Genomic DNA, 19,199 nt, shown 5'->3' with positions numbered 1-19,199 from the left:
CGCAGCATTCTCAAGCGATCTCGCGTAATCACTTAACACAAATGATGCTGAAGGTCCTGCAATTTGCCCGCGGGTAGTGACTTAAGGATGGGGCACACGTGATGCGTCTGCTCACTCTGCTGGGGAGATGACCACCAGCAGGTTTGCAGACGACGCACAAGGTGCAGGCGACGCTATTTCGTGACGTCACTGCAAAACCTCTATAGAGCTCTAACTCTCGATCTACTTGCTATTTTGCGGTGGCGGGTGCACAAAAGGCATGAAAAGTCAATCATTTAGTGATTTCCGGAGAAAAATACTATCTCCATAATAAGCAGCATCATATTTTGTCCAGAAATAAGCAGCTCGAAATTATATAGGCTATATATACCCTTTCGTGAATAATACCTCTAAAGTAATCGAAATAATCGCAGATTACTGAAGAAATCAAGTATTGCCTATCACTATTGCTCTGCCAATGTAAGGTCTGAACATCTATGTAAATCTCTCTCTCTCTCTCTCTCTCTCTCTCTCTATTTATATATATCTCTCTCCGCCGAATTTCTCCCGAAATTTTCCATCAGAATCTACTGACATCCCTCCAGCCAATCCCAATCTGGCAACACTGAGTCCTCCAGTGTTGTTTACTTGACTCCAGCGTGTGTGTGCGTGTGTGTGCGGACCGAGGGGCGGAAGCTGTCTCCGTCAACCATGGCCGCCCTGCTCAAGAAGAGGGCCCTGGCCGAGTACTGTCAGACTGTGGTGGTAAGGACTTTTCATTTTGTCCTGGCAGTGATGCTGTAGGGCCGCAGACAGGAAAAATATTTACTGTGTTGGGTATCTGGATTGGCGGTTTCGTTTCCTGCAGTGGGTTTTCAGGGCACGAAATTGTAATTATTTTCTGAATGAATCCTAATGCGCAGGGCGCCCGTACAGATCCGCAACACGCACGCATTTTGTAACTATTGTAGTGGTTAATAAATCTGTGTTCATTTGCATGTGAGGCTAATGGAATAAAGACGTAGATAAGTGGAAATGAAGTTTGCTAGGTATCTCAGTCAACTGTCACCGTTCTCGTTCACTGTTGTCAAACTTGTCATGTATTTATTATTGCGGTAAAGTGTGTTCGTTTCCTTCAGCGTGAGGGTATAAATCCGTACTTCATGGAGAGTGAGAGTGGATAATACTCATGAGAGGGTAGCCTCCTCTGGCGAAGTTAATGCTCACAACATGGATTCTTTTTTATTCCCTGAATGCAGTGTAGTAACAAGTGACTTCCGGAAAAAAGAAGGGGGTTGAGGGGGGCGAAGCCTCTTACATGAAGTATATTTGGTATTATTCTAGTGTTTGCCCATACTCACCCCTCGCAACCAAAATTGGCTAGGGGGCCATTGAGACTTTGGGGAATGCGGTGGTAAACATGAAATGTGCCGCAAATGCATAGTTTTTGAGTTATGAGGGGTTGAAAAATACCCTAGATGTAGGGAAATTCCTTACAATTACTTAGATGTAGGGAAATTTCATACATTCCGGGTTTTTTTTTACAACGTACGGAAACCACTCAAGGTAATTATTGGAAATCACTCCGCACCTCGAAAATACGATATTACGCCTCCATATTGTACTTAAGGGCATATTATACATACGGACGATGTGTTTACATGGCAACGCCATTGCAATATGAGCAGCGTTGCCAACGATCCAGTTAGCAATGATACGCTAGGTGAGACCAGGTCCACCACGCGTGGTTATTTTATTATTTTTTTTGGAACACGCACCTTTACCTAATACTATTTCCGATGGTATGCTAGGTTAGCGATGGTACGCTTAGTTAGCCATTGGCCCACGCATGTGAGACCAGGTCCACCACGCGTGGTTATTATTTTTTTTTGGAACACGCACCTTTACCTAATACTATTACCGATGGTACGCTTGGTTAGCGATGGTACGCTTAGTTAGCCATTAGCCCACGCATGTGAGACCAGGTCCACCACGCGTGGTTATTTTTTTTTTAGAACATGCACCTTTACCTAATATTATTACCGATGGTGCGCTTGGTTAGCGATGGTACGCTTAGTTAGCCATTAGCCCACGCATGTGAGACCAGGTCCACCACGCGTGGTTATTATTTTTTTTAGAACACGAACCTTTACCTAATACTATTACCGATGGTACGCTTGGTTAGCGATGGTACGCTTAGTTAGCCATTAGCCCACGCATGTGAGACCAGGTCGTAAAGTTCAGTTGGAGTAGTTTAAATATGCTCCCCCACCCAAATACCCCGAGTTCACGCAGGTCCCCCAAGATCGTTGGGGGAAGGGGATTAATTCGGCTTCTTTACTTTTAAGTACTTTGTTTTTTTTTACTTTGATATATGGAGGCGTATTATCGTATTCTGGAGGCGCGGAGTCAATATCCACAATCACCTTGTATACTGGGAATACGAGCCCGTGAAGCAGATTCAAAATCTGGTCAGTAAGGATTCACGTGTTCGAACAGCTCGGACAAGAGGTTCGAGAGCCTGCACTTCCTGCACAAGCCGCAGTACTGTTAAAGGCGCGGTGTTGGATGGATCCCGGCTAGCTGGTGGTTTTACTTGTGTCAGTGATAAACAATGAAGATACACTGTGTTTGGTGCCACGGACTCTACTTGGAGGACAGAAACCTTGCGATGAGGTGACAACCTACTAGAGAGAGAGGGCATGAGTGTGGTGGCGTTTATGTGAGCACAGATGGCCGCCGGTGCCACGCCAGATGGTGAGGTGAGCATCGTTTGGTGGGTTCACTACGCTTCTCTATCAAAACAAGCTTGGGGATCCACTGAGTGCGTGGTTTTCGTATGGGAAACACTAAATTTGTCGCAAACGCTTATTTTAGTGGTGGTGGGAGGAAAAATTCCCTAAATTTAGGGAATTTCCCTAGATCTAGGGAGTTTTTACCCCCCCCCACTAAAAAAATACGCGAATGCGATGGATTTCATGTCCCCCACCCGAAACCCCGCATTCCCACCAGGTCCCCAGGCTTGTATGGGGGGGAGGGGGGAGTATGGGCAAACACTAGAATTTTACCGTATATTTTGTGTCCATACAACACACTGCTGTATTGCTTGCCCATTGCAAATGGAAAGGAGGTCGAGCCCCCTGTTAGTTAGGTTACGTAAAGTTAGGTTGGGGTAGTTTAAATTCACTCGGCACTGTGTGGGGCGGCAGAAATAACGTAGTGCAGGACAGGAAATGGCAGCAGTGGTCCAGCTGGTGTTGCGAGAAATACCTCCTCACAGAAATAAGTCCCTCTGCTGTTCAATATGCGTGCACACTGGAGGAATGCACAGCAGGAAAAACATTGATTTGCCTGGTTTTGTTCTAGTTTGTCCACTTGTGATCTTTGTGAGTTAGGAGTGAAATATAGAAACAGTAAGCAAGTTGAACCTCTCTGTGAGCTAATTTGCGGCCGAGACGTTGGGTGCACAATAGGCATTAAAAATCAATCATTTAGTGATTTCTGGAGAAAAATACTGTCTCCATGATAAACAGCTTCATATTTTGTCCAGAAATAAGCAGTCAGCATATTGAAATTAGTAGGCTACCCTTTCGTGAATTACACCCTTGAGATTTGTGCTAGATATCTTGATAGTTTATGTGTTCTGTATATTTTCTTATTTCTTAATGAAATTAGATGTTGAAAAACAGATATGTCATTTTACCCTAATGAATGTGGTGTTTTTGAACTCCATAAAAAGTGAAACCTCTTTTAATGTCAATAATCCCTAATAGTGAACTTGCAATGTTCATTGGGGTTATAAGACATTTTATTCCTAATGACCTAATTGACTTTGATTTATTATTTGCACATCTGTCAGCTGAGGAGATGTATGTTGAGTTTACTAAGACTATAACCAATGCTGCATTAGAACATATAACACATAAATGCTTTCCCACAACAAAGCCACAATGGAAAACTAAACCACCAACTGTTTTAAAATGTAATAGGGGAGCAGCTTGGAAATTATACAAGGAAGCTAGGTCCATTTTTGGACGTCATTCCCCTCAGGCAGTCCAGTCGCTTGAAAATTTCCAGAGAATAAATAGTCAATACAGAAATTTTACACTCGGGTCTCAAATTGATTATGAAATTTCACTTATAAATAAAATGAAGTCTTGCCTTAAACTGTTCCATTCTTATATTCAAAATAAGAAGGTGGGTCGCCCATCAATTGGGTCACTTCAGTTAGGAGATGGGTCCACAGTTAACGATCCCAGTGGCATGGCGGAGTGTCTTGCAAACACTTTTAGCCATAACTCCTCGAACTTTTTTCTTATCAATTTCTGCAACATTCACTGTCTTTGTTCTAATTTTCATTCTGTGGAACACCATCTCTCCTCCTCTCAACCTCACCTTCTCTTCCTCACCGAAACACAGGTTTCTGAGGCTACTGACAGCAATCTCTACTTTGTTCCCTCCTACTGTCTCTATCCTAAATTTCAATCCAAAGCTGGATGTTGCATCTACATACGCAACGACATCACTTGCTCTCGTGCCCACGACCTTGACTCTTCTGAATTTTCCACCATTTGGCTAAGACTTCATTGTCATTCTATTACTAAATACATCTGTGCTGTTTATCTCTCACCTAATTCTACTAACTATGTAAAATTCTTTGACTACTTGAACTCTAAAGTGGAGCACATCTTGACCCACTCTCCCTTTGCTGAAATCTCCATCCTATACTTTGGCTACACTAAACATGCGGTTGTGGGCGGAGTAAGAGTATGGGATCCCTTGTACAGCCTTGCCGCGTGTCTCCCAGCCCACGAAGTAGAAATGTTCTAATTTAAGTAAAACCATGGCAAATATGATCAGCAAATATGCATACACATTTAATCTTAGTATTATATCGTATGGAAGAATGGTTAACTTATTATGGATAAGATATTTGTAAGCATACAAAGAAACGTGGCATACATATTTTACAGTGGTGCTAAAAAAATGCTATACTTATTATTGAGTTTCCCTTACATCTTGGGATGGGTAAGGGGTTTCACAATTATATTTAGACTATATCGTGAAGGAATGTACGTTAAAATAAGCTGACATAAGTATGAAAAAAAAAACCCATCAAAATCCTCGCGGCGGTAACACTCCTGGCCAACACCCAGACACGCCCGCCATCCACACAGGTGGAGAGGTCAGGGGACTCCACTCAGGTCAGTCGGCGTCCTTGACCAGACAGAGAGAGAGAAGGAGGAAGAAAGGAATGTGCGAGGGAGAAATTGAGAGAGAGAGAGAGAAAGGAATGTGCGAGGGAGGAATTAAGAGAGAGAGAGAGAGAGAGAGAGAGAGAGAGAGAGAGAGAGAGAGAGAGAGAGAGAGAGAGAGAGAGAGAGAAGTTGGAAGAAAGGAATGTGCAAGGGAGGAATTAAGAAAGAGAAAGAGAGAGAGAGAGAGAGAGAGAGAGAGAGAGAGAGAGAGAGAGAGAGAGAGAGAGAGAGAGAACCATGGTGGGGTTAAAACGTGGCAATGCTGTACTGCCGCTTCCCTAGAAGCCTACGCCACAGCCGCATGTTTGAGCTGGCCGGAGTATAGGAGATTTCGATGTTCACCACCAGCTTTGGCTTTCATCCTCTTTCACTGACCAGCCTGGTGAACAAGCCTACAACTTTGCTCTCCTCAATGACCTAGAGCAGTTGGTTCAGCACCCTACATGTATTCCCGACCGTCTTGGAGACAGGCCCAACATACTAGACCTCTTCCTTACCTCTAACCCTTCTGCTTACTGTGTCAAACTGTTCTCTTCGTTGGGCTTCTCCGATCACAACCTTATTTCTGTATTCTGTCCTATTGCTCCTGTACACCCTCTGGACCCGTCGAAGAGGCGATGCTTCTGACATTTTGCTTCAGCTCGGTGGGACGACCTGAGGATGTACTTTTCCGATTTCCCGTGGAATGATTATTGCTTCCAGGAAAGAGACCCCTCTGTGTGTGCCCAGCGCATCACAGAGGTGGTTGTCTCTGGAATGGAGGCATACATTCCACGTACTTTCTCTATGCCCCTTGCTAAAAAGCCTTGGTTTAATCACGCTTGTTCTCGTGCTGTCAAAGATAGAGAGGCAGCTCACAAAAGGTACCAGAGCCTTCGAACTCCTGCTAACCATGACCTTTACATTTCCACCCAGAATCGTACCAAATCTATTCTTTGACTTACCAAAAACTCCTTTATCCATAGCAAATGTCAACACCTTGCTTTCTCTAATTCTTCCAGAGACTTCTGGCACTTAGCCAAAAATATCTCCTCCAATTTCACTTCTTCCTCTTTCCCGCCTCTTCTTAACCCAGACAGCAGCATTGCTGTCTCATCTATCTCTAAGTCTGAACTCTTCACTCAAACTTTCTATAACAACTCCACTCTGGAATATTCTGGGCATATTTCTCCTACTTATCCCCCCACTGACTCCTTTATGCCTGTTATTAAAATTCTTAGAAATGACGTTTTCTATGCCCTCTCTGGCCTCAACTCTCAGAAGGCTTATGGACCAGATGGAGTGCCTCCTATTGTCCTTAACCCTTTCAATACGATGACGCCTACGTAGGCGTCATGAAGCCCCAGTAGCATATACGATGACGCCTACGTAGGCGTCATGAAGCCCCAGTAGCATATACGATGACGCCTACGTAGGCGTCATATTTCTATTCTGTTTCTTCTTCTATTGAGTTGTCCCGTACTTTGTGTTGGTTACTAAGTAAAGACGCCGTATGCTGTCCTTGAAATCCTATTGCTCCTCCCACCATCCTTGCTCCCACCAATCACAAAAAATGAGCTACAGTATGCACCGCCTTCTTCCTGCCTTGTGTCTAAAATTAGGAAGTCTCATTGGCTGTCTCTCTCTCTCTCTCTCTCTCTCTCTCTCTCTCTCAGACACCGAGGCGCAGACACCATCACGTCACGCCCACCTCTCTCTCTCTCTCTCTCTCTCTCTCTCTCTCTCTCTCTCAGACACCGAGGCGCAGACACCATCACGTCTCGCCCACCTCTCTCTCTCTCTCTCTCTCTCTCTCTCTCTCTCTCTCTCTCTCTCTCTCCCAGACACCAAGGTGCCAACACCACCACTCCTTGCCTATCTCTCTCTCTCTCTCTCTCTCTCTCACACACACACACACACACACACACACACACACACACACACACACACACATACATTGTCTGTGATGACAAAGGAGTATCTGGCAGCTCTCTGACTGATGATAACAGAGTTGTATTTTCTGATAATTTCTCAACATTCTTCCTCCTCTACACAATCATCTGCTTTCTCTATTTCTTTCCCCCTTGCCCCTTTCTCCCCTTTCTTTATTTCGCTTTTTTTTTATTTCGCGTTGACGCAATTTATATTATGCATAGCAGGTATATGTTGACTCGTCGTGTATGCTGCTTTGCAAATACAGGATACATGTAATGAGGGCTTTCAGCAGCATAATATACGGAGGCGACAAGCAGATACATGCCGGCTCAGGTTTCCTGCGCGTGGTAGCACGTGGCCGAGCACGCCGTATATCAGCCAGGCGGGCTTTTTGAACATCGGTGCGAAGGCGTTAAAAACTGTGCTTCCGTGCTGACACCCTGCCTGGTCAAACTCTTTTGCCTCTGCCTATCAACTCCTACATTTCCTTCCTGCTGGAAGTATGCCTTCGTACAACCTGTGCCTAAGAAGGGTGACCATTCCAATCACTCAAACTACCGCCCTATAGCTTTACTTTCCTGTCTATCTAAAGCTTTTGAATCAATCCTTAACTGGAAGATTCAAAAGCATCTTTCCAATTCTTACCTTCTATCTGGTCGCCAGTATGGGTTCCGCTAGGGGCGTTCTACTGGCGATCTTATTGCTCTCTTAACTGATTCTTGGTCATCCTCTCTTAGCTGTTTCAGTGAAACTTTCTCAGTTGCGCTAGACATATTGAAAGCCTTCGATAGAGTCTGGCACAAGTCTTTGCTCTCTAAACTGCCCTCTTTCGGATTCTATCCTTCTCTCTGTTCCTTTATCTCCAGTTTCCTTTCCGGCCATTCTATCTCTGCTGTGGTAGACTGTCACTGTTCTTCCCCTAAACCTATTAACAGTGGTGTTCCACAGGGCTCTGTCCTATCACCCACTCTCTTCCTGTTATTCATCAATGATTTTTCCATAACAAACTGTCCTGTCCACTCATACGCTGATGACTCCACTCTGCATTATTCAACTTCTTTCAACAGAAGACCCTCTCAACAGGAATTACATGGCTCCAGGCTGGAGGCTGCAGAATGCTTAACCTCAGACCTTACTATCATTTCCGATTGGGTAAAAGGAACCTTGTGTCCTTCAATGCCTCAAAAACCCAATTTCTCCACCTATCAACTCGACACAATCTTCCAAACACCTATCCCCTACTCTTCAACAACACTCAGCTGTCACCATCTTCAACACTAAACATCCTCGGTCTATCCTTAACTCAAAATCTTAACTGGAAACTTCACATCTCCTCTCTCACTAAATCAGCTTCCTTGAGGTTGGACGTTCTGTATCGTCTCCGCCAGTTCTTCTCCCCTGCATAGTTACTATCCATATACACTCTGCATTATTCAACTTCTTTCAACAGAAGACCCTCTCAACAGGAATTGCAATACTCCAGACTGGAGGCTACAGACCTTGTTATCATTTCCGATTGGGGTAAAGGGAACCATGTGTCCTTAAATGCCTCAAAAAAAAAAAAAAAAAATCTCCACCTATCAACTTGACCCAATCTTCCAAACACCTATCCCCTATTCTTCGACAACACTCAGCTGTCACCTTCTTCAACACTAAACATCCTTGGTCTATCCTTAGCTCAAAATCTCAACTGGAAACTTCACATCTCTCTCACTCAATCAGCTTCCTCGTGGTTGGGCGTTCTGTATCATCTCCGCCAGTTCTTCTCCCCTGCACAGATGCTTTCCATATAAAAGGGCCTTCTCCGCCCTCATATAGAGTATGCATCTCACGTGTGGGGGGGCTCCACTCACACAGCTCTCTTGGACAGAGTGGAGTCTAAGGCTCTTCGTCTCATCAGCTCTCCTCCTCTGACTGATAGTCTTCTACCTCATAATTTCCGCCGCCATGTTGCCTTTCTTTCTATCTTCTATCGATATTTTCATGCTGACTGCTCTTTTGAACTTGCTAACTGCATGCCTCCCTCCCTCCCGCGGCCTTGCTGCACACGACTTTCTACTCATGCTCATCCCTATACTGTCCAAACCCTTTATGCAAGAGTTAACCAGCATCTTCACTCTTTCATCCCTCACGTTGGTAAACTCTGGAACAATCTTCCTTCCTCTGTATTTCCTCCTTCCTACGACTTGAACTCTTTCAAGAGGGGGGTATCTGGACACCTCTTCTCCCGAAATTTACCCCTCTTTCGTCCACCTCTTTGGATTCTTTTTTTGGAGCAGCGAGTAGCAGGCTTTTTTTTTATTGTTTACTTTTTTTGTGCCCTTGAGCTGTCTCCTTTGTTGTAGAAAGAAAAAAGAAAAAAATATTATATACAGTCGGCGCCCCAGGTATTGGCGCGGTATGTTTTTCTCTTGTAACACTTAGAAAAAGAATTAAAAAAAAATATTCAAGGGGTACTTACCGGCCTCTAATACTTAGTGGGGAGTCCTTTTCTCTTTAGACAACTCTCCAGGCGTCGAGGAACGGATTCAGCAAGTCTTTGGAGCATGGTGGGTTCCAAATTGTCCCAGATGTCCTGAATCTCCTTCACGAGCTTTGGCAGAGTTATGTGTCACGTCCTCGTAGCCGTCGCTTTATGAGTCCCCAAAGATTTTCGATTGGGTTAAAATCTGGACTATTACCAGGCCAGTCCTGTATGTAGTCCACTGCTACAAACTCAAACCATTCCTTGATTAATTTTGCTGTGTGTGCAGGGGCTCCGTCCTGCATGAACACCTCACTCTTGCAGGCATCAAAGCAATCCTCCAGATGATCACACAACAGTTCCAAATATCTTTCCTTGTTCACTGTAATGTTTTTAGGTAACACAACAAGCTTGCCCTTACCATAGTACCCAAAGGCACCCCATACCATGACACTATCCGGGTGCTTGACTGTCCCCTGAGTGTACTTGGGATGGTACGGGTCTGCACCCTTAGGTAGCCTCACCTTACAAAACGTAGCCTCATCACTCCATAATACCTTCTTCCACTTCTCACTGTCCCACTTCAGATATTTCCTACAAAGCTGAACCCGTTTTTGCTTCTGTTTCTCAGTTAGAATGGGTTTATGTTGTGGCGCCCGATGCTCATAGCAGAGGTCGTCTCTGAGGCGTCGTTGGATGGTTCTAACAGAAACAGTTTGCAAGAGTAGCGGGTTCTTTTCTTTTAATTCCTTAGCTGTTATTCTAGGTTCAGCTTCCACCTGTCGCTGAATCACTTTGAGAGTCCTCTTAGATGTTTTCCTAGCCGGTCCAGTCCTCTTAATCTGAAGTGGCGGGACAGAGCCTCCCGCATCCTTACATTTTCTTGTCCATCTTTGCACACTGCGTAGTGGTATGCCGGTCTGGCTTGAAATATCTTTGTTACATTTTCCTGTCACACAGAGTGATGATATCGCTGTAATTTGCTCACTTGTCAGCTCAGGACCTCGTGGCATTATCCCAAAATAATAATAAAAAAACACCGCAAGGTACAGTCAGAAAAACACGTGGGTCGCGTGACAAAAAAAATCGATACTTCCCCTGTCAATCACAGCGCGTTGCTGAGAGCTTCATTGTCTGTCTGGGACTTAAGCTCCGCCCACTCTACCTCATGATAGCGTGCCAATACAGTTGTCGTTTTTCTTGGGTGTATACTGGGGGTCTTTGATAAATCGTCACGGATATTGGCGCATGATTTTCGCGCCAATACCTGTGGCGCTGACTGTATATATATATATATATATATATATATATATATATATATATATATACATATATATATATATATATATATATATATATATATATATATATATATATATATATATATATATATATGTAGAATATTGGCATGTACTCAGTTATAAAAAAATATATATAGGTCCTAAAAAGTAGGTTTTTCAAAACATCCATGATGTGCAATATTAATTAACTTTTTAATATGTCATACACAGTTCATGATATAATGCTAAGAGTTTGGCTTGCACGCTTGCAGTGATGCTATTGGCGCTCTGTACATTTTCTCATGACTGCTTTCTTATCTCACTTTCAACTGCGAGGTGATAATGTAGGGTTATATATATATATATATATATATATATATATATATATATATATATATATATATATATATATATATATATATATATATATATATATATATATATATATATATATATATATATATATATATATATATATATATATATATATATATATATATATATATATATATATATATATATATATATATATATATATATATATATATATATATATATATATATATATATATATATATATATATATATATATATATATATATATATATATATATATATATATATATATATATACATCTTGCACTGGCTCATGCTGCCCTCCCGGAGCTCATCTTTAATCCTAGAATCTAGAGTCCAGGTGTATAGGTGGTCTTCTGGACAGTATGTGGGTAGTTTTAAGCCACTCGGCGGCGGCTGAAAAATCCCAGCTTGGTGGCACCGGGCGGGGATTGAACTCGCGTCCTCCTGAACGCGGTGCTGTTACTCTGTCGAGTAACAGCATTTCCCGCTCGTTGCACCAAGTAGTCATGGCGTAAGTGGCAACATTGTTCTACCAAAACACCTGCTGAAAGCACCCCAAAGCATTCGAGAAAGTTGTTCATCTTGCAGGAGAATTCAGATATTGGAGAAGTTACACTTTGGGATGAGTTACGGTGCGGTAGGGAGAGCATACCAGGTGAATGAGAGCAGTGTTCGCTGTATCTATAATAGTGTAAAAGATCACTAAGTTACGGTACATCATTGGGTATTTCTAGTAACATATTGTCTTGGATCCACAACTTTCTTACCTGGAGGAAAATGTCAGTTGTTGTTGACGGTTATTCTAGTGCCTGCAAAAGTGTGATGAGTGGTGTTCCTCAAGGTTCAGTCCTGGGTCCCGTTCTTTTTCTTATTTACATTAACCATCTGGCCTCATCACTCAGCTGTCAATATAAGATCATGGGGTCTTAACCTTTACCCAGACAAATGTGTGGCTCTTAGATTTGGCAGAGATCTCCCTCCTGCTGGCCTTTACGACCAGTATTTCATTAGTGATATTCTTATCCAAATTACCACTCTAAGCAGAGATTTAGGGGTAATGATTGATACTAAACTGAAATTTCATGACCATATTCGTTCTGTGGCTTCCAAAGCGGGTGGTGTGGCTTCCTATTTATTGATATCAACACTATGCTGTTCTCGTGATTTTATGATGGCACTGTACACTACTCATGTTCGTCCTCTACTTGAATTCAGCTCAGTTGAGTGGAACACTGGCTATATTGGTGACATTAAGCTACTAGAGTCAGTCCAGCGAAGGTGTACCAAAAACATAGATGGCCTTGAGAACTTTTCCTATGCAGAAAGGCTTTCTGCTCTTGATCTTTTTTCTGTTCACGGGAGGTTATTGAGAGCTGATTTGATTGAGTACTGGAAGATCATGCATGGTGTTGCCCCCTTTGACTCAACTAGACTATCCCAGCTTGCTCCAGTTGTGGGTACAAGAGGTCATGTCTTCAAGCTTACTCATATTCGTTGTTCCCTTGAGTGTTGGCATCGTTTCTTCCCAGTTCGTGTTGTTGGCCCTTGGAATTCTCTTCCCCCTGCAGTTGTTGAGCTGAGAGACCTTGGTGCTTTCAAAGCTGCTCTAAAAGATTTTCTTGGCCATAAGCCTTACGACTATTATCCCTGACCATATGAAATGAATTCCCAACACACTTTCTAGCCTATGTCTTATTGGATTATGTTCTGTTGTTTGATGAGCTTGGATAGGCTGGCACATTGGTTGGTGAGACCTTTCAGTTCTTTGCCTGACAGCTTACTCAAGCATGGCACATAGGGAAAGGTCATCCAGGTAAGAACATCAACATGCAATGAGGTAAAGTATGGTCTACATTAAGGGACAGTTGGGTATCCTTGTCAAAAAGATGGTTGAAAATCAGGTATTTCTTTATAAGAAATCAGCCTCCCCCTCCACCTCTCCAGCCCCCTCCTCCTCTCCAAAGCAAGCCTGGGGACCTGTGGGGAATCAGAGTTTTTTGGGAAAGGCAAACACGACTCATTCATGGCCCCCAATATTTGCAAAATCACTAACCTAACTTAACTAACCTAATAAGCTAGCCGGGGGGGGGCTGTGTCCCCCCTGGACCGCCCCAGAGGAATACTAACCTAATCTCACATAATAATCTAGCTGGGGGGACTGTGCCCTCCTCGACCCCCTCAGAGGAATACTAGCCTAACATCACATAATAACCTAGCTGGGGGAGCTGCACCACCCTGAACCTCCAAGAGGGATACTAACCTAACCTCTCATGATAAACTAGCTGGGGGGGGTCCGCCCTGGATTCCCACAGAGTGATACTAACCTCACATGATAACCTAGCCAAGGGGACTGCCCCCCTCGAACCCCACGAGAGGAATACTATCTTAATCTCCTGTAATAACCTTCCTGGCGCTGTACTCCCCCCTTCCTAGTGTTGTCCTGGTGGAATTGGGTGTGTGGGATGGCAAGTATTCCTGGGTACATGTTATAATTTGGGAAGACTCAGCAGCCATGGATGAATTATAAGGAAATTTCTAGTTTTAAGAAATAACTCCGTAGAAGAGCATACAATGTAAAAATTTTACCATGTAACTCATGTAACTTAGGTTTGATGTGGAGATTATCAAGGCGATGGAGGCAGGCAGAGTTTGGCACCTTCCTTAACGAATACGTGGAACCTTTTCATGCCTGGAAAGTGCATCTTTAACATTGCTCTTGCTAGATATCCTACAAAGTGACTCTTCTTCCTGCCGAACATTGGTACTTTGCATTTCACTTTCCTCCACTGCCGTTTGATGGTGTTTGTATGTGCTGCAGTGTCAGGGTCAATGAAGCTGTAGGAGTGATTGACAGTTAGATGTTTAAAACCTTCACTCTCCAAACAATGGCACGCACTACATCAATTACTAATGATCGTTGTCCCAGGTAGAATACAGTCTCTTGTTGTAGTGATGAAAGTGTCTCGCATTCTATTTACTACCGGCACTACAAAACACGAGCGAGTCTTCCTGCAGAAGCCACCAAACACCCATTGTCCTTCAATTATTCATCCAACATAATATTTTCTCTTATCAAACTTTGATTCATCTATCTCCACAGTTTCTCCAACCCCATCAATCTTTTCGTCTTTTCCGGTGGACCAGGCAACCAACACCTCTAAAGCAAAACTATCCCAGTCACAGATAGTTTTATCAGTCAATGAGAGTTCACTCTTTGCCATTTTGTACGAGAAGAAGTCCAGCACAAACAAATTCACAAAGTGCATATTTGTTTCAAAATCAATATGGCTTTCCTCTAACCAAGTGCCCTTATATATTGGTTGCAAGAAATTACAGTTTTTCTTTCCTTTTATACCCTTTGTAAATGTTTTGTCACAGCGAAATGCCTTTCTACACATATCTGGACGGCACTCATTCCCGCAATTTCCACATATGTTTTTCTCAGGCAGTAAGCCATGTCTCATCAAAAGCTTCAGTAGACCTTCAGAGTCCTTGTAGTAAGTGCCTACTAAGTCCCCATAGGACAGGTAACACCCTTCACAACACACAGGAAGATCCTCACCACGTTGTGTTTCGTCACTTGCCATGTTTACAAATGACCGTGAGCCTCAAGCACAATGCCTGATGTCTCAAAAACAAATGAAACTAAGCAAACCTACTGTGGAAACTCAAAATTGGTGGCCTCAAGAAATGTGTATGAACTGAAAGGAAAAGCCTTAAAAACATCAGAAATGGAGAAAGATCTTGGAATCTTGGTATCATCAGATCTGAAACCTGCACAGCATGTGGCCCAGGTGGCAGCCAGAGGGAACAGGATGGTTAGCTTCATACAGAGAAACTTTTCCTTGGATGTTGAGATGTGTAAGTCACTGTACTGTTCACTAGTTAGGCCCCACTTGGAATACACAGTTCAGTGTATAGCAAAGACACTAAAACTGGAGAAGGTGTAAAGGAGGATGACAAAACTAATACCAGTGTGGTGTCGAGTCTCGTCCCCTTGATTTAGTCCGTCCGTCTTGTTTACATACACGGGTGGATGAATTTCGGCATGGTACTGTGTCTGTTGTCAACTGCTTGTCATACAAGAGGTGCAGGTTATCACATTTACCGACACACAATGGGTGCAGGTTATCTCATCATATTTACTGGCATACAAGGGGTGCAGGAACAAACTTTCATATTTCAATCATTTTTCAAATTCATAACATACCGTATGTCATCATTTACTTTTATAAAAATAAACTTGGGTGGGACAATGTCGGTAAATGTGATAAATAAAACCTGCACCCCTTATATGTTGGTAAATGTGATAAATGAGATAACCTGCACCCCTTGTATGTTGGCAAATGTGATAAATGAGACAACCTGTGCCCTTTGTATGACAAGCAGTTGACAATAGACTCAGTACTGGGCTGAAATTCATCCATCCCTGTGTGTGTGTAAACAGAGCGGATGGATCAAAAAAAGGGTCCGAGACTCAATGCCACACTGAAACTGAGAGAGTATGAAGAAAGATATGAAAAATTAGGGCTGACTACACTGGAAAAGAGAATGGCACAGAGGAGACTTAATTGAAATTTGTAAAATCCGCAACGGGATTGAAAATATTGATAAAGACGTCTTCTTTGAGTACAGTGAAGCAAGCACCAGATCCAACATGTGCAAACTCATAAAAAGACAACACCGGAGAACTTTGATCAGAGCAAACTTTCAGCATCAGTTGTTATCGACTGGAACTCCTTACCTGAGGATGTTGTAAATACTCCTTCAATCAGTTCTTTTAAGGGGGTACCTCCGCAAAAATCGCAAAAATTTATGAATTTTTGCAAGTTGAGATTATTATTGGAAAATGATCACCCATCATTCGGCAACACTGTGTGTAAGTTTCATGGCTCTATGTCTACTTTAAGTTCACTTTTCTGTTTATTATGTATACCTATGTCTAAAGCACTAAAACTCACCCATGGATGTATAACATTCAAAGTTTCCATATGTTTTCATTTATTTTTTCATGTAAATCAACATTCTATATCTGGCAACCCTTGGGGGAGGTAGAAGCATGTTGGATTGAGAGGCAAGCGTGTGAGTCAGTGGCCTTCTGTCACGAGGGGAGGTGGCGGCGCGCGGTCAGCTGACTTTGACATCTCAAATTTCCAGTGTTGCCATCATTTCCTCCACAACTTCTACATTTACAAGATGGGTGGAGTAAAGTAGAAGGATTTGATGAAGAAGAGATACCTTGAAAAGGCAAGAAAAGAGAAGCATGGCATCCCATCAAACAATGCCGGGTATATGGAAAGCAATGTATACAGAGAACATGGGATACCTCTAATAAAAAGGACTATGAAGTACCTGCAAAGAGCTGACAACCAAATGAAGAAACCAATCAAAAGGAAGATTCGCAACAAACGTCTAGCGAGGGACCTCGCCTACGCTGCAGGGAGTCACTGAGCGTGCGCCGCTGAACGTTGTCAAACTTCAGACACCGTTTTCTCAAAACACAGGTGTGTACGCTCTAGCTAACATATCTTTCTTATTTACTGATGGATTTTCATACTCTTTTTTGCATTCTGTTCCTAGATAAATTGTCTACAACTGTGAGTGAGCACTTTTTTGAAAAATTAACAAGACAAATTAATAAAAATTATTTTGTTACAAAAAAAAAGTTAGTGTTTATATTAGCATAATACTAACCTGTTTAAAGAAGATTCCTTCAAAAGTAGACTGTCACAGAATTAGAACAACTCTTCTTTTACATAGAAAACTAAAGAAAAGTTTTCTAAGATGAATTGTTAATGAGTTATGTTGCGATTAGTAAGACCATTTATTTTATTGGTTTAAATTATTATTTTTTTCTTTTTTTTCAGATAACTGGCAGTAAATCTTCAGAAAGACCTCTTGTAGTAGTACATACTTGCAAACTTTCAATAAAGTAAAATCACTTGGCTACAATGCGTATTAATGGTTTACCCCCAATTTTGCAGAGGTAACCCCTTAAACCCAGACTGGACAGTTGGTATTGGACACACTCAAACTAAAATTCTGCCAATAAATTAACTATAAAGGGAAGAGAGAGAAAAGGAAAGATTGGTAATAGTATTATCAGCTTAATAACTGAAAACAACTTTGTGAAATTCCAAACTCAAGATGATCAATAGATGGGAGCCAGATGTTAGAGATGTAAGTCTTAGCCTCCCATGCAATTTAAAGAGGTAAGCTTGTCCATAAAACAAAAAATTACCAAAAAGACGTCAACAACTTGAACCCTTTCAATAAGGGGGTATCAGGACACCTCTCCACCCAAAATTGACCTCTCTTTTGGCCATTCCTCTTAACTCATTTTATAGGAGCAGTGATTTGCAGACTTTTTTTCATTTTTGTTTTTGTTGCTTGTCCTTGAGCTATTTCCTTTACTGTGAAAAAGCAAAAAGCAATGGAGTATATTGGGGTAAAAACATCTACATTGGGGTAAAAAGACATCTACATTATGGTGCAGTAAGGTGTCATTGGCATAGAAAAAGTCTACGTTAGAGTACAATAGGGTATCGTTGGGGGTAAAAAGAGGTCTGCATTGGGATATAGTGGGGTATCTTAGTGGCTAAAAGAGGTCTGTAGATGTCACTAGGGTAAAAAGTTTATATTTTGGTACAGTGGAGTAACGTGAGATCTACATTGGGTTATCGTTGGGGTAAAAACATATAGATTCAGGTACGGTGGGGCATTGTTGTGGTATCGTTGTGGTAAAACTGTCTGCATTCAGGTACAGGGATATTACTGGGGTGGAGAGCAGTCTACATTGTGTACAGTTAGGTGAAAGGAGATCTACTGTTAGGTGTCATTGGTGTTAAGGGGGGGCGACTATGGGGGGGGTCCTCCTGTGCATATGGTACATCCAATAGCTTTGAAATCTTAGTATGTTGTTTGTTACTGTAAAGGTATGTTATTCTGTGAATTTCATCAAATTCGGGTGAAGTTTAGGAGAGACTCAAACAAAGCGTATTTTTTTTTTTTTTTTGTTTCACAGGCTTTATTTTTCAGTTAATCGGTTTGAAAAAAATACCATAGAAACTTTGTTTACCTATCTACATTTTGTTGGAAGTAACTTTTTGATTTTTTGTTTTGTCTTTGAAGAAAAATAATTACAATCTTTTGTCAATTATTATTTTCTCCTCTCTGTGTCCCGTTTTCTTTTGACATTATTGAAAATCTATTTCCAACAAAAAATTGCCCCTTAGTTGTAGTTTCAACTGATACCTATCAAAAGTCAATCAGACTTTTTACCGATTTTGTGAAATTATTTTAAGTTTAAAAAACTAATATTCGAGATATTGGCTCCAAAAGATTTTTTTTACATTTCATTCCTGTCTTGCCATTTGCATTTATTTGATTGGCATGAAATTTTCACATATTATTGTATATACCTCGTTGACTTACTGGAGAATGATCAGGCATCTGGGCCCGCGGCACTCCCGCATAGCGCGAGTGCCGCGGGAGTGCCTTGCTTCTACGCTACTCTCTTGCTTGTTTTCTGAGGTTTGGCCACTCCATAAGCCCTCTTGATGTTTGTGACTCTTTTTCTGGTTGCCTTGCGCTTGTACATCATTTGTAAGGACGTTTTTTTGGCTGGAGAGGAAAGAAAAGTACGACATACTCTTCCCGTCTGTGTCTTGCTTGGCACTGGCGTGGTGGCACCTCTCTTCCTCCCCTGCCTCTCCGCTCAAAGAAGAGAGGATGACAGATGACAAAATTTATGAAGAAATAAAATATTCTAATGCAATTTTTACGTATATACGAATAATACCGCATATGTTGACATGAGGGTCTTATGACGCGCATGTCTGACTATGACGCAAAACCCCCCCCCAGGGGGGAGGGGTTTTAATTTTATGAAAACAAACCTCACCACATGGTAATTTAAGGTTTCCCGGCCACGCTGAGCGAAAA

The 19,199-nt window shown here is 42.1% G+C and overlaps 1 protein-coding gene across 1 annotated transcript in view; it reads left to right on the top strand.

Moving 5' to 3' along the window:
• The first annotated feature begins 592 nt into the window (after nucleotides 1-592).
• The window catches only part of LOC126998790 (integrator complex subunit 4-like), a 95,793-nt gene continuing 77,186 nt past the window's right edge, over nucleotides 593-19,199 (top strand). Inside the window, exon 1 of the mRNA XM_050860834.1 lies at nucleotides 593-744. Within this exon, the coding sequence (XP_050716791.1) occupies nucleotides 691-744 (54 nt within the window). The 5' untranslated portion in view covers nucleotides 593-690. The remainder of the gene's footprint in view (nucleotides 745-19,199) is intronic.

This window comes from Eriocheir sinensis, chromosome 2 (assembly GCF_024679095.1).
Source record: "Eriocheir sinensis breed Jianghai 21 chromosome 2, ASM2467909v1, whole genome shotgun sequence".
Taxonomy (NCBI): domain Eukaryota; kingdom Metazoa; phylum Arthropoda; class Malacostraca; order Decapoda; family Varunidae; genus Eriocheir; species Eriocheir sinensis.
Note: the sequence above shows the minus strand (reverse complement) of the source record. Positions and strands in the feature narration are given on the sequence as shown.